The sequence below is a fragment of the Fistularia commersonii genome, chromosome 17 (assembly GCF_037954325.1).
Source record: "Fistularia commersonii isolate RoL2024-O1a breed Wild chromosome 17, RoL_Fcom_v1.0, whole genome shotgun sequence".
In the NCBI taxonomy this organism is placed as follows: Eukaryota; Metazoa; Chordata; class Actinopteri; order Syngnathiformes; family Fistulariidae; genus Fistularia; species Fistularia commersonii.
Genome location: NC_141300.1, coordinates 9,057,389 through 9,073,304, shown reverse-complemented (window position 1 = coordinate 9,073,304; position 15,916 = coordinate 9,057,389). Strand labels below are relative to the sequence as shown.

The window sequence follows — 15,916 nt, the reverse complement described above, 5'->3', positions numbered from 1 at the left end:
CAGAGGGCGCCACAGAACAACCTACTAAACATACAAATGATAGCGTCACACACTAAATTGGAAAACTAGATTGATGAAGTGGCTAGCACTTCTGTCTCACAGCAAGGAGGACCCTGGTTCAATTCTGTATGTTCTCCCCGATGTCTATATGGGTGCTCCAATTTTCTCCCACAATCCAAAAACATACTGTGTGTCAAATTGGGGGCGGCATGGTTTAGGGGGTTAGAACATTACTGGTTTGACTCCCTGCTCCCCTGGTGCCGCCAAATGAAATTGCTTATGGGTCATCCATGATGGGTTAAATGCAGAGAGGAATTTAAAGAAGGGTGATAAAGTATAATAAAATAAAGAGAAAGTAAAAAGCCTGCATACTCTAAATTGGTCCACTATGAATAAGAGTGAATACCCTGGCAATCCCCCTGCCCCACAACCCCACAATGATTGAAATCAAGCAGTCTAGCCTGATAAACAGATAGGGCGTCCCATGGTTTTATCGCTGTCAGCGGACATGACAGAGAAAGACAGACCTGTGCATTTTGACATGATTTTCTTGTTAGGCAAAGTGTAGCACTTGTAGACTTGGACCGGTAAGCACATCTACCTAGGTTCAGGAGAGAGGTATGACTTAGGTGTCTAATAAAAGTGAGAGACCTGTAAAAATGAGTTGAACAGTTCACAAATTTATTGACTAAATGAACAAGAAAAAAAAGTTTCAAATGCTGAGATGTCCATGTATGCTAAATTCTCTTGTTTGGGCCAAGACTATGAATTTAACATGAAAACTTTTATACTTGACTATTTTTTTTCCTCTGTCATTGACTCTAATTTCAGTGTACCATCACATAAAAAAATAAGTCAATATGATGGAAATTTGAGGAAATTGTTTTGCAAAAATGAGTCACTTAACAAATTAACACAGGCCATGATATTATTGGATTACCCCCACTATTTCTTCATAGCAACTTACTGAGAAAAGAGTAATACCAAGGCACATGTAAAACCAGCCACAACTTTCATACGCTTTAATGGATAATGGAATGGCAATGCTTCAGCTTTGTTGGTGTTATTTTTATTTATTTTTTTTCTGCATTGTAAATGCCTCTCATTTTTGTAACAATGCAGTGAAGTCGGAAAAACGGTTTTATGCACTTTACTTTCTTTCAAGTCTTAAAGGTGTTTACTTTGTCATTCATGTTAACTTGAAACAATGTTACTAAAGATATTTTTTTTTGTGTAATATCAGTTTGTTACTTCAGAAATATTTGTTTTTGTTTGAAATTGGCGAGACTTCCTCTTTTGACACGCAAATGTCGACACACCTACCTCCCCCAGTCGTCTCCTCTCCCTCTCCGTCGACGCGAAGAAATGCAGCCGGACGTTCCTCTCATATTTGCCGGCAGCAATACGGAGAACACGACGTGCGGGAAGTCAATTTAATATCCCCCAATTTTTGAGAGAGTCTTTCGGAGTTGAATTCGGCGAAGGTGTGGTTTTCACTTTGGAAAACCATACTGGACCGCATATATCAATATTTGGGAACCTGCATTCGAAGTTTGCGCTGTGTCGTACAGACGCGCTGCGTCATTGCAACGTCACCGACACGCGCCCCTCTCATTTAGTCACAGGTGTCTGTTATTTATGTTTGTGTGTGTGAAACTATAAACGACATTTAAATATTTGAAAATGTAAACAATACATCCCGAAGTGAGTTTTATCCACAGCTGAACCTAGAGGCAGTGTTCCCAGTCTGGCCACTAGATGATGCCTAAGAGCTATCTTATTCGCAGAGCGGGTTTCAGGGCTAAACACAGTCCCCAGATGGTACATGGGAGGCACAAGTACAGGTACTTGTTTGTTTGGTTTAAGGTTTTTTTCTTTTAATACCCCTACGAAATACTAATTCAGAGAGAATTGTAACAACTTCCTTTACATTTGAATGTAGTTTAAAAAAAAGTCCCTTTTAATCAGTTCAACTAATACTCTTGACTTTATATTGCAAGAATATATCAGATAGGAATGAGGAATAGCCAAAGTTTGTGAATAGAGGCCTCTGGCAGCAAAAATAGAGATGAGAATGACCATGTGTATTTGTTTAGCAAATGTTTCTGCTGCAGAATAATCTTCTTCTTTCGGCTTTTCCCGTCAGGGGTCGCCACAGCGAGTCAACTTTCTCCATCTAACCCTATTCTCTGTATCCTCCTCTCTCACACCAACTACCTTCATACTGCTGCAGAATAATACAAATAATGTTTTTTTTTTTTAAGAAAATGTACTGCTGCAGAATAATACATTTTCTTAAAAACATTACTTGTTTACATCACAGTGCAGTCAGAGGGTTAATGATCATTTCCCCAAGAAAGTACCACAGCTTTGTGTTTCATAAAAGCAGGTATGGGCATGCTGGAAGTGCTGGGGAAGGGGTTTTCTGTGACTCAGATAAGCAGGCTGTGCCACTTTGCGATTGGCTGGCGGATTGAGCTCATCATCTGACCCCAATGCTTGTCTTCTAGATTCTTCTCCTTCCTCACTGTCAAATGTCCAAGCAGCTGCTTGGATGACTTAAAACTTTTTTGAATCTCATACAAAGAAACACAAATTTTACACTGCTCCAGTGGGGTCTGAGGCAAGGGGAAAATCAGAACCTCATTGAAGACAGTCACCATAACATGTTCCACTTCAGAGGTCTTCTGGTAGTTCAACTTGCATTGGTTGTACTGTACACCAATCCTGGCATAAATGGCTGAGTAACAAAGGGGAGCCCAATTAAGAATGCAATGTCATGTCTGTAGACCTGTTGGCTGTATATTTGTGAAGGGGTTTGTAATTTACCTGCGCAAGAGCATGTCGTGGCGAGGAGTGTTCGAACCTTCAGCAGCCCCACCTCTAGCCTCTGTGAGGTTGGAAGGAACTTCAGCGACAGAAGTACTTCGCCTACAAGATCCTGCCAAGACAGACATTTACAGCCTAAACATATATCCAAGCAGGATCATATGCAGCGTTGTTATGAAAATGTTTTGTCCTTGCATATAGGAAGACCTTTAAAGCTGACATTTGGATTCCCATGTATTATTATATATATTATACTTTTCTAACAATTTATTTTTACACAATGCACACAAATGGACTGATATGTTGATTAAGTTTTTTCTAATCACTACCTTAAAAATGCATTTAAGGATAGAGAATGCAGGGCAGATTTTGCAGTTGAGACCATTTCAGTTCTATTAAAGGGAAAATACAAACATCTGCATGTTTAAAATGTTTTTCATTTCAGGAACAGTTTACCTTTCGGGGTGTCTGGAGATCCCTCAGTAACTCTAGGGGATAGGAGGTGTTAAGTTGCCCTAAAGGAACCCTCACCGCTCCCAACACTGCATGCCTGGAGTATCTATCAAAGTCCATCACCTGATATAAATTGACACACAGACAGATCAATTAAATCAGTAAGAAAGAAAAGAAAATATATATTGTTCACCACTTTCTGGGTTGCGTAATTTCTTGGTTTGCTTTGTGTGTTATGAATCTTTAAAGTATAATTAAAAGCGCCTTAAAAATTGTGGCTACGATCCAAAGCTTATGTATGGATCTCGTCAACATTTAATGTAAGATAAATTTGGCATGAAACTATGAAATGGGAGGGTATTAGGTCATCTTCTATCCGTCTTCTACCACTTATCTTGCACTCAGGGTGCAGGGAATGCTGGAGCCTATCCCAGCTATCAACGGGCAAGAGGTGGGATACTCCCTGGAATGGTCACCAATCACATATATAGACTAATAACAATTCACTCACTCATTTGGGGCAGTTTTTCCAATTTTTTTCCAGTTAACCTGATCCATGTTTTTGGACGAAAACCGGAGAATCCAAAGGAAACTCATACAGACTTGGGGAGAACATTCAAACTCCACACAGAAAAGTCTTCCTGTCGGAATCAAACAAGGGTCCTTCGTGCTGTGAGGCCGAAGCGTGAACCACTGTGTCGCCCAGGGTATTAGCTATCGATCATAAATACGTCCTGTGCACAATTATGCACACAGAGGCACAATATTAAATGTGCCAGCATCATAACTCACACTACTCCTTGTTTATTATTTTATTTTATTTTTTTAAATTGTTTTTTATTGTTGGTTTTGGCATTATTTTATGCATAACATCTTGAGCACATAATTTCTATAGAATTTTAAGGGGATGTTTGAATCTGCTTGTACTATAACTTATTGTAACTTTAGACAATCCTTGTACAATCCTGTGTACTCATTTAATTTGAAAAGAATGGCAAATGTGTTTATGTTTGCAACAACACCTCCATCCTGAGCTTGATGTGATGAAGCTGCTTATTATCTTGCAGGGTGCAGCTGAACTGGTCCCCAAACCAAGGATTACAGCTGCCTTTCACAATGCGGGTCCTCCACTCCTGCAGCACTGTGCACAGGACAGGTGGCGTTCCTTCCCCCTAAGAGGATCACAGCAGTAATCCTTAACAGGCTTCTACAGCAGGTGGACAATGCTCCCAGGCTTGAAATGAAAAACTGATGGACACTACTTATATATGCAACGAAAAAAAACATGTTCAACCTGCTAAACACATTGTGACATTTAATTACATCAGTGAAAACCAGGTAATGTGATCCTTCCCTAACTGATGATAATGTGGTTGATCATAGGAAAAGACTGGAGAATGTCATTCATTTGAAAATTTTGGGATCAAGATAATATCAAAGCGCAAAGTTTTTTCTGATAGTTACATGTTCACATTGTAAGTCTTAATGTGACTTTTTTTTTTTGGTAGTTTAATAACTGAAAGATAAATCACCTCCTTATCTATACAGTCCAGCGATCCTGCCCAGATGAGTATTAGCTTGACAAATGGCTGGAGGCTTTGATTCTGGCTTTGAGCCCACTGCCCCTCCAACCCCAAGACAGTGACCACAAGACGGCAGTGCAACTGGTCATAATATAGTGAGAAACGCAGCGATCCATCAACCTGGTAAAAAAGAGTTTGTTAGATTAGATACCATGACAAAAAACTTGCTGGTTATATCATGCAGTAAAACCAATCATCAATCACCAATTGACAACCTATGAATGTGTAAATATAAATACCGGTAGTCTTATTTTATTAAGATTGTCTACTGTTCATGAGGACATTCTGTTTCAGAGGTGCACAAATACAAGAAATAGAGAATGAAAGGTTTCACCCATAGCACAGAAAGATAAGTGGTACTAACTTTATTCAAAGAGTACAAAATAAAAGAGATTAAATTTGCATTTTGGCTGCTTTAAGATTCAAAGACCATAACAGTGGCCTGTTCTATCAAGTCCACATCTGATGACCTTGTTTCTGAATAGGGAACTGAGATCTGATACAAACAGTGACTCGCCTTCTGGACTTTCATGCACATATTCTGCAATTGTAGAGCACAAGTGCATACAAACACAGGCAAAAGCACACACTTTTGGATTGGTCTCATGTTTGACTTTTGTCACTTTGCTTAAGCAAATATACTCATCAATCTTTATGTGCCTAACCAGCATTGCTGATTTGGTCTGTATAGCCTTGAATTTTAGCCTCTTGAAGTGTTGTTGAGAATGACAGTGAACCATTAGCGGCCATAGTGGGTGAAATACGGAGGATTAACAATTTCCCACGAGGCATTAAAGTATTGAAAAAAAATCCAACACATCAACTCGTATTCATTCCCTATATCTATAGTTTTTATGGACAGCCAACACAGATTCACTCTCACACACACACACACTCACTCAAAATAAATGGCTTTTCCTCTCACTTTAGTACTTGGAGTGCTCGAACCCAGGTGATCGCTTTTCACTGCATTAAAGAAGAGAGACAAGATAATTATTAATTTTCCTTAATACATCCACTTAAAAGCCTTAATGTTATCCCTACTCACCTTCAACTTGCTCAGTGGATGTGGTACTTCTGGTTAAATAGCAACGATAGGCTTGCCAGGCCAATATGACCAGAGACAGCAAAAGAAGGATTACTGATATTCCCAGGATCCAGTACTTTATTGCCTCAGAAAATGGCATTGCCAGTTCTATATCAAATGAATGCAGCCATGCAAGTTCAGGATGGTCCATCTGAATCAACAAGACCATATGACCTTGACGACCACTGCAACAAATGAATTCAAACAACATGAGGGGGATTCACATGTAAAGCAGAACTTTAGAGCGACACTACAGTCTGCCCACACACTTAGCAGCAATAAACTTCATTTCATCGCTGAGAGTAGCATTTAAGTGAAATGAGAATAAAATTGAGAATGTTTAACAGCCTCATTATTTTTTCACTCACACTCATGCTTTATATCACCTAACCCTTAAATGATATGACACTCCCTACTTGTTTGAGTTTAATTAAAATTAAAGAAAAAGATAAACTGGAAAAAAAATGAACATTAACATGAACATTAATTGACATTTCCAGAGTTGTTCATGAAGAAATTTTTTTTTCATGCCTTTTTTATCATAGTATTACATGTCAAAATGAAGAAGAAGCAATTTTTTCAATAATGCCAGAGTAAATTAGTAAGTATTAGGAGGTACCTCACTAGCAATTTTGCAGCAGTTACTGCAGTCATGTGTGAGCTCAGCCCATGAAAAGAAAAAGGTCAGTAAAGAAGAATGTCACAACAAACAAGTAGGAAAGAGGAAAATAGTGTGATGAATCAGAGAAGCAGAAAATATATCACATTTGAAACTATTGTATGCTTACAGTAACCCAACATCTGTGAATGGAGTATTATAAACTCTCTCATTAATATGAAATGATTACAGCTGTTTACCATTTTACAATCTTTTGTATCATAATTCTTCAGCTTAAAACCCATATAATAAGGATACAGTCATTGGTGTATTTACTTCAGTCATAAATAATGTATCAATACATTTGACTATATAATAAAAATAAAAATGATCATTACCTTTAGAGCATACTAATTGCATCCTATTTCTTGACCTCTTCCTGTGTGAATTCTTGAAATGAACACATAAACAATGCAATCATAAGCCTTAAGCACAGAAGAGAACCTTCTCTCTTCCGTAACAGGGCCTTATGTTTCAACATGGAGAGACAATCTCTCAGCCCTCTCCAAAAACACACAGAGCACATGACAAGCAGTGCACATCACAAGGAAAACCGGTTTGTTAACAATTTCAAAACATCTCGAGGAGATAATCCTGAGGTATCCTCCCATTAATGATTATTCAGTATTAAAACATTTTATTGCAGCATTGCAATTGTGTGCTTTTGAGGGGTCCTGCTCCTGTTTTTGGTACCAGGAATAATGCTGTAAGGTTTCTTCCTATAATCAAAATTCTGCAGTGGTCACAAAGCAGTGGATGTTTATCTGTTCTACTCCTGGGATGTTGATACACTTTATATGGAGGTTTGACACATTTGATGCATTAAGGGTATACTTTAAACTTCACTTTGCTTATATGCTAAGGTTGTAATTGCGTAACACCACCCACATTAAGGCACTGCTGCTGTAAACTACTAATAATAAAACACTCATCTCTGTAAAGGTGCATCTAGAACATAATCAAGTTTGATTGTTTTTTCCCCCAAGATATTGCAGTCAAAACTCTTATGTAAATGCATGCAGAAACAGGACAGTAAAACAGGAACACGTTAAAAAAATGACCTTTATGCTCATAATGACCTGTAAAAACACTCACTAAATGTGAAAACTTCCCACTGCTAAAACAAGGAAGATAATTATTTTAACTGGTTACTGGATACTGGTTCCAAATATCAAGTAGTGTCAACATGTCTCATTCAAAACAAGAATGCTTAATGCGGTATGGCTAGATGCCAGGAGATCGATGACACTGCACACTGTTTATACACCTTGTAGTCAAGGCACATTTATTTATATAGTTGATATGATCTAACAGGTGTAGACTCTCTGTGCACTAAAATCATACAAAACAAAACCGATCAAATGAAAATAGGAAGGTGTCATATTAACAAAGAATACTAAAAACATTGCAGCAACAGTGGGGGGAAAGTCACTGTGACAGCATGTTATTTTGAAGCTTGCACTCAATGAATGGAATGAAAGGCTGTTAAAAAAAGCGAGTACAATGAGAAGGCTCTCATGACAGACAGCAGAAATCCTATTGCTACTTTTTGTTGAGAAATAAAATACAAGGCTTTTTGGTGAGTGATATGATTAGTCAAACATGTTGTGGACTACTTTACTATACAAAAACATAAAATAAATGTTTATCACTCAGAAAGGTTTCTTCATGTACGGAGGCTTTATAAATGGCAAAATTGACTCATGAAAATGTGTCAGAATGGGAAGTTATTAAAAAGTGATACTGAAATATGAACAAACACTATATTCCATAATGGAGTGAAATTAGATAAGGTAAATGCATAAGAAAAGCATGGTATAGTATAGCCATGAAATAAAAATGATGAAAATAGATAGCAGACATTAAAATAACTTTACCCCTTAAATTGTAAAATGCTGCAAAGCATTGCAACTTTTAATACTCATGGTACCACTCACTGTTTCAATCCGACAGGAATTTATTTCAGATTAGAGATTTTTTACTTCACAAACGAATGAATTTAAAATACCAGTATGAATGTAACAGCAAGAGGTTTCTCACATGCAGAGGTTTTGGTTTAGTGGCTCAATAATGAAATACAATAGACTTAATTTTTGATCATATAGGCCTATGTAAACATCTTCTTTTCAATCTTCTTTTCCTTTCGGCTACCACCTTCAGGAGTCGCCACAGCGACTCATCCTCCTCCATCTAACCTTATTCTCTACATCCTCATCTGTCTTATCAACCAATTTCATGTCCTCTGTCACTACATCCAGAAATCCTCTCTTTGGTCTCCCTCTAGGCCTACTGCCTGTTAGTTCCAAACTCAGTACTTTCTACCAATATGTTCACTATCACTCTTCTGTACATGACCAAACCATCTCTGGCCTCTCAGACCTTATCTAACAACATCTAACAATAATGCTGTCCCGCCGGTGGATTCATTTCTGATCCGTCATCCTCATTCCAAAAAAGACACCTCAACATTTTCATCTCTGCTACATCCAGGTCTGACTCCTGTCTTTTCTTCAATGCTACTGTCTCTGTACCATACAGCATCTCACCACTATCATGTACACCTTTTTCATCTCATGTTGGCTTATCCGCTTATCACACATTACCCCTGACACTTTTCTCCATCTGTTCCAACCTGCTGCAAAGCAATTCCTCACCTCTACTCCATACCTTAGACTGTTGACCCTAAGTACTTAAAATCCTCCACCTTATTTATTTCTACACCCTATAGTTTCTCCATTCCTGTTGGGTCCCTTTCATTCACACGGATGTATTCAGTCTCATTGCGCCAAACCGTCATTCCTCTCCTTTCAAGAGCATACTTCCACCTCTTACGATTTTTCTCCACCTGCTCCCTGCTGTCAGTACACATCACAATATCATCTGCAAACATCATGGTCCGTGGAGATTCCTGTCTAGCCTCATCTGTCTGCTTGTCCATCATCACTGTAAACAAGGGGCTCAGAGCTGACCCTTAATGTAGCCCCACCTCCACCTTAAACTTCTGTTACACCTACAGCCCAGCTTGGCAATGTCTCAAAGCTTGCATACATCTCCTGCACCGGTGTAACATACGCCTCCATCACTCCAGACTTCCTCATACAGCTCCTCTTTTAGCAGTGTGTCATATGCTTTTTCTAGATATGCAAAGGCACGATTCAGCTCCTCTGAGCTCATCTACCAGAATTACTATAGAAAATTCTGCATCTATAGTACTCTGTCTCGGCATGAATCCATATTGATGTTCACAAATGCTGACCTCTGCTCCCAGTTTTGTATCCACTACTCTTTCCAATAACTTCATTGTATGGCTCATCGACTATATTCCTCTATAAATAACGGAATTCTGAAAATCACCCTTACTCCTAAAAAAAGGACAGCAACACACTTCTTCACCATTCCTTAGTCATCTTCTCACTATCTGAGATACTGTTGAATAATCTAGCAAAAAACTGCCACTCCTAGACATTTCCATACCTCCAAAAGGTGTATCGTCAGGACCAAATTCTTTCCTCTCTTCAACCTATTCAATGCCCTCCTTACTTCACCTTTACTAATCTCTGCTACTTCATGGTCCATAATAATCACCTATTCTACCCCTCCCTTTCATTTTCCTCATTAATTTGTTTCCTCTCAAGGACGATTATTCTATTCATTTAACTAGTTTCTTAAATGTATACATTATGATACATATGAAAAACTTAAGTTCAGATTCAAAAAATTGCTTTTATTCATGATGTATAATCACTAAGCAGCACAGCATAATTTTCACTGTATGGTTTTCAAAATATGTTACAGCCTTCACTTTACAATGAAACAATTGCATTGCAAAGTGTTACATTGTTATGTATATGTTGTATATGCTAGATCAAATGACAAATCTGCACCCCAAGCACTTGAAGCCCTCATATTTGGATTGTTCCAAATGGCCTACTAAATAGCCATTAAATTCAGTTTGAACTGATTTTGATGGTCTCTTGTGTTCATGGTCACCAAGGCAACACCTCCCCTGTATAGTTCAGAAAAGACCCATGATCCTTCTTTGTCAGTCCACCAATCACAGACAAGACTGAAGAAACGCTGTCCTCTGAACTCAGTGGAGCCTGGAAAAGAAAATAATGCATTCAAAGAAATGTGTGTACAAAGAGTGTAACAAAAAACAAATCATAAAGTATTAAAAAACAAAAATATTTTGGAAGGTCTCAAGTCAAACCTTCTGGAGGCAACCAACAAAAAAGTGCCAGAGATTAAGGAACCTCACTATCCCCAACTTATTGTAGCATGCAAATATTGCTGTCTATATCTTTTATAAAATACATTTTCTAAATGTAGGCTTACTGTGAAATCTTTTCAGTTGACTGAATTTTGAAATTCATATCTGATTTTTTTGGCTTTTGACTTATTATTATTTCTTGCAATTTTGAAAGTAATCATTGTGAACTTTTAAATACATTGCTGGTCTTTGTCTCTCTTTCCCATTATGTTTTGCCAAGATTCATCTATGAGTAGAAGTGATTTTTTGTGTTTTCTGAATGCAGCTTGTGCCCTAACCAATGGAGTGACTGTAACAGAGGTTTTTGGACTATTACTTACCTCAGGCCCCCCCATATCAGTACGAACCCAACCAGGATGTATTCCCATACAGAGAATCCCATCAGCCTCCAGGTCTAAAGCCAGACAGCGAGTCACCATGTTTAAAGCACACTGAAAAGGTGTGAAGAAACAATTATTCCTGCAGACATATTGACAAACATTTGAAATATCTGCAAACTTAGAAACAAGTCAGTCAAAAGTCTGTTGACATTTTGCTTTTGACATGTGGGTTTAATCATGTTTTGGTTATCAAAAACAATATCAAAAATCTTTGAACATCAATCCTGAATAGTGCGCACATTGCAATGGAAAGAGGATAGCGGTCTAAGGAAAGCTCTGGGCTGTATAGTCCACTTAATCAAAAATGAAGACAAATAATATGTGCATGTTCTGCTTGGGATAACCAGGTATATATTGATAATGCAGTATATCATACCACAAAGGGCAATCAGTTGGGATGCTGAGGACATTTTTATTAGTTTTTTTTTTGAAAGGACAACTGAAAAACTGACAATAGTATGCAAAAACATATTGAAGTAAATGTCATTTTATTATCTCTGACACTTAGTTGTTTCAACAAATTCTTTCATCAGTCAAGAAAAAAAATTGTCATGTCAGGTAGAAATTACCTTTGACGTCCTGTAAGGGTACCATTTGAAATTTTTGGCACCATCCCCCCAGTTATGTTCGATAGATCCCAGGTGAGAGGTTATATTAATGACGGCTGCCCTCTGGATGCCCATGCTGCCTGTATCACCTGCTTTGAGAGCAGCCTGCTTCAGCAGAGGCAGGAAGGCCTGACAGAAAGAGACAAACAAACATGTCCTAGCTGAGGGTTAAGTTTGATCACAAGAAATGTGGCTAATATGGATATTTTCAAAAAATGTCAAGTGCTTAACAAATACAATCATTTGATTATGGAAATGAAAATTGAAATGAAGAGAAAGGATGCCTTCTTTATTATTTAGACAGCAATGCACTTATGCAATTATGGAAAAGCTCTTCCTTTTTAATATTTCCCACAATAGATTTAAACACAGACATTATAAACTTTACCTCCTTGGAGGAGGTCGAAATAAAATCTATCATTAACTCATTTGAAGCTGTTCCCTGATCTCAGCTCAGTGCACAGCCCTGTTTCTGATTAATGTGTTTCATTGACCTTGCCTCAAGTATTGTAAAACAGTAACGTGAGGCAACGTGCCCTTGCATTTAGAAATTGTCCTTCTGTTAGACTTTGCTTGGTGTTGGCAAGTATCTTCCCTGCTGACTCACGCTTGATTAGAATTTCTACGAGCCAAGGGTGCTGCTCTGAAGTCTGCCCCATACGCCTGGGCCAAGAGGAACAAAACTTTTGATAAATATTCATGAGGAGCTATTGTCTCAGCACAAAGTGTGATATATTAGTTTTGTCCATCAAGGTTATCTTTTTGGTTTCGGCCATTGGTTACTGCTGAATGTGTAAAAACAACAGTGATATTACTTTTACTATTTTAGTTTAACTATGTAGTTGATTTAAAGCTTCTTTCATCTTTTTCTTTCAGCTTCTCCCTTCAGGGGTCACCACAGTGAATCAACCTCCTCCATCTAACCGTATTCTCTGTATCTTCTTCTCTCACAACAAACTAACTCCATGTCCTTTTTCACTACATCCATAAATCTTCTTTTTGGTCTTTCTCTAGACCTCCTGCCTGGCAGCTCCAATCCCAACAACCAAACCATCTCAGACTGGCTTCTCTGATCTTATTCAAAAACATCCAACATGGGCTGTCTTCTGATCGATTTTTTCCTTATCCTATCCATCTTAATCACTCTCAAAGAGAACCTCAACATCTTCATCTCTGCTACCTCCAGCTCTGCTTTTTGTCTTTACATGATTGCCATTGTGTCCAAACCTAAAGCATGGCTGGTCTAACAACTAGTTTGTTCACTTTTCCTTTCATTCTGGCTGATATTCTTCAATTGCATAGTACCCCTGACATTTTTAAATTGATTTAAAGCAAAGGAAAGGCTAATTTGTAATGTCACTGAGTTAGTGGCTTGACAGTAGGAAGCACATTGTTCATGCACGACTGGTACCTTGGTGATCATTAGTGGAGACACGGTATTCGTGTGGAAGTTCTCAATCATCTTTTCTGCAGTAACTGTATGCAAGTCGCCCAGCACTTTGATCCCTGCGTTGTTTATGAGGCAGTTTAAACCTTCTTCTTGTACCAGTTGTCTCACTTCTTCCACTGCTCTCTCAATGCTCTTACTGCTGAGGACATCTGGTAGATGCACAACAATTAAATCAAAAAACAGTCTAAATGGAGTGAAAACTGAGCTAAATATTAATTAAAAAATCTTTCAATTCAATATGCACACAAAAATGTGTATGCCCTTGTCTCATCGTGTAGATGTGTGTAGATGAGCCTCTGTGAGCTCACTGAAAGTATTTGAACAGTTGGGTCCTTGCAAATGTAAACAACAGAAAAAAACATTGCAAAATAAAGGCTTATTTGATGTAATGTCACTGAGAGCTCTTTTTATATTCATATATATATTAACCACTTTGGCCCTTTTGCTGTGTTTATTTTTTTGTATACATCTCGTCCTTGAGTGTCAAGTGAGGTGCCTATTATTATTTGAGACAAGAAGATTCTTGATTTTACCCAGTGTTATGATATGAACGTTTGGATGTTTCTCTGCCAGTTCCTGAAGGTTCTGAGGGCCAAAAAAAACAAACAAACGGGGGGGGTGTCACTCAAAATTCCATAAACGCTAGCTAGCCGTAGCTGCTACAATTACATCCACGTTATTTTTTTAATTTATCCATGTTAATTTTTTTTTTGTTTTGTTTTTCTCCAACAACAGAACAGTTACGTCAACGTACTGCGTGAATTATTAAAACTTATTTGAAGTTATTTGAACTCCGTTATTTACCGGCGAGTTGTCGGGGTCTCTGGCGGTGGCTAGAATCTTTCCGGGTGAGAATCCTCCACAGGCTAGCGTCTCCACCATCTGCAGCCCGAGACCCCGGCTGGCTCCAGTCACCAGCACTGAGCGGCACTTGTTGAAATTCGCCACACCGCTCATCTTGACTGTCCCCCTTCCCTCGGATCAGGTTAGTGAAGGCCTCCGACACGGACGGCTCCCCGCGTCAAGGGACTAAACTCTCGTACTGGACAAGCTCCGGGAGGGAAGGGGGTTGTTTTTAAATCGCTAGCTCCTCCGCCAGCCCTCCGTCAAGCGGTTGGACTAACCCATTTTACCAAATGTAAATACTCCTCGCGTCTGAAAGACAACATTAAATTAAGGCGTTTCACATTTGAAACATTATTGAAGTGTCAGTAATTCTATAAGAAAAAAAAAAATTGAATAAACTTTACTGTGTACTCCAAATGACAGCAGCGTGCGGAGCGATATTGAGATATATTATCATAGCAAAACCGTTATCCAAGTAATTGCTATGAATTCGTTTGAATATCGAATTGCTGTGATCATTTTGGTATTTTACCACTATAACTGGGCAGTTAATAAAGTATTAATAGTGTTATATTGGTCTAAAGCACCACAAAGAGTCCTCTTGACAGGAACTACTTTTCCCTCCACCTGTCAGCGTCATCTGAGATGCGGCTATATAATAACATTGATTTCAGCCGGTAACTTACGTCATCCACCTGTCAGCTGTGTGTGTCGGACAAGGAGACAAGCTGAGGCACTGCTGCAACTGAACAACGTTTTTGACACTCTAGTTTATTTATCATTTCCAAAATACCGGCAGTCTTTTCGCGAAGTATTTATCTTACTGAGCTAAAGCAACCATCCAGATAATGGTGAACATCCCAGCTCATTCTGAAGAATGACAATTGTCTCTAGATGATTTTCATTCGTTTCACAAGTTTCCAGCAGGAAAAGTACATTTGATGCAGGTATTCACCGTGTAACATAAGCAGTGTGCTTCAAGTGGCACCGTCAGTTTTTATTACAGGATATTTTCATATGGGAAGATGTATACCTTTAATAAAAATCAGTGGGAAACAATCTGTAAATATCTTGGTGGTAATTACTTAAAGTAAGGCATGATGTAGGAACAACATGAGACACCAACATAAATATTTAAAACATGAAAATTGAGTTTTGTTAAATTCCGGAAATTCTAATGTTTTGTGTCTTTTCTGGAAGTGTCTGGATCTAAAACGCAATATAAAGGCCCCCTATTAGAGCGCCACGGCAGAAATGTATGAGTCTGTAACATTCTGGTAAAGTCTGGCAATGGAAGTGACAATTTTGGCTTGACAGGCAGTTTAATAGAAATGTTTGAGAACAATGTAACCTCCTCTTCTATCTATTCTACCTGAAGAACATTTCTACCTATTTTTATTTATTTTTTGTTTCACACTATTAACAATAGCAGAAATACGATGTTGCGTCCCACCTGTGATTTGTATTTGCTCAAAAAAGTAAAATTTCTGTCTTGCCCATCCTCCATTATGTTTTTCATGACAATGTGCCTTGTTTTGTGTAATCCTACGGAAATTGGACCAACAAACTACAATTAAAACATAAGGGGCTTGAGTTGATCATATTTATATATATTATATAAGTTATATATACCTAATTAATCTGGCACATTTGTTGAAGGGGTAGTGTTTTTCATTGTGCACTAACTTTTAAGTGAAGCTGTGATGGTAGTGCAAAGATAAGGGTGAAAGCACAGCTGATGAAGCTTACAGT

The 15,916-nt window shown here is 38.3% G+C and overlaps 2 protein-coding genes across 4 annotated transcripts; both read right to left on the bottom strand.

The window, feature by feature from the left end:
* Positions 1-1,259: 1,259 nt before the first annotated feature.
* syt19 (synaptotagmin XIX) lies at positions 1,260-7,080 on the bottom strand. 3 transcript variants are annotated; one of them, XM_086163560.1, is made up of 8 exons: positions 6,949-7,080; positions 5,914-6,137; positions 5,791-5,831; positions 4,815-4,985; positions 4,305-4,454; positions 3,286-3,405; positions 2,830-2,941; positions 1,260-2,740 (listed from the first exon to the last, which is right to left on the bottom strand). In XM_086163560.1, the coding sequence occupies exons 2-8, from the start codon at positions 6,119-6,121 to the stop codon at positions 2,433-2,435; spliced, it is 1,110 nt and encodes a 369-aa protein (XP_086019686.1). In that variant the 5' UTR covers positions 6,122-6,137; positions 6,949-7,080; the 3' UTR covers positions 1,260-2,432. The 3 variants fall into 3 exon arrangements, with proteins under 3 accessions (XP_086019686.1, XP_086019687.1, XP_086019685.1); XM_086163561.1 differs by having other exon boundaries at positions 5,914-6,103; XM_086163559.1 differs by lacking the exon at positions 6,949-7,080 and adding an exon at positions 6,572-6,788.
* A 3,233-nt stretch (positions 7,081-10,313) lies between these two features.
* Positions 10,314-14,407, bottom strand: LOC147224964 (uncharacterized). The gene is made up of 6 exons (XM_086163128.1): positions 14,123-14,407; positions 13,852-13,903; positions 13,280-13,467; positions 11,830-11,997; positions 11,201-11,311; positions 10,314-10,710 (listed from the first exon to the last, which is right to left on the bottom strand). Exons 1-6 carry the CDS (start codon positions 14,273-14,275, stop codon positions 10,597-10,599), a joined length of 786 nt encoding a protein of 261 aa, XP_086019254.1. The 5' UTR covers positions 14,276-14,407; the 3' UTR covers positions 10,314-10,596.
* Between the last annotated feature and the right edge of the window lie 1,509 nt (positions 14,408-15,916).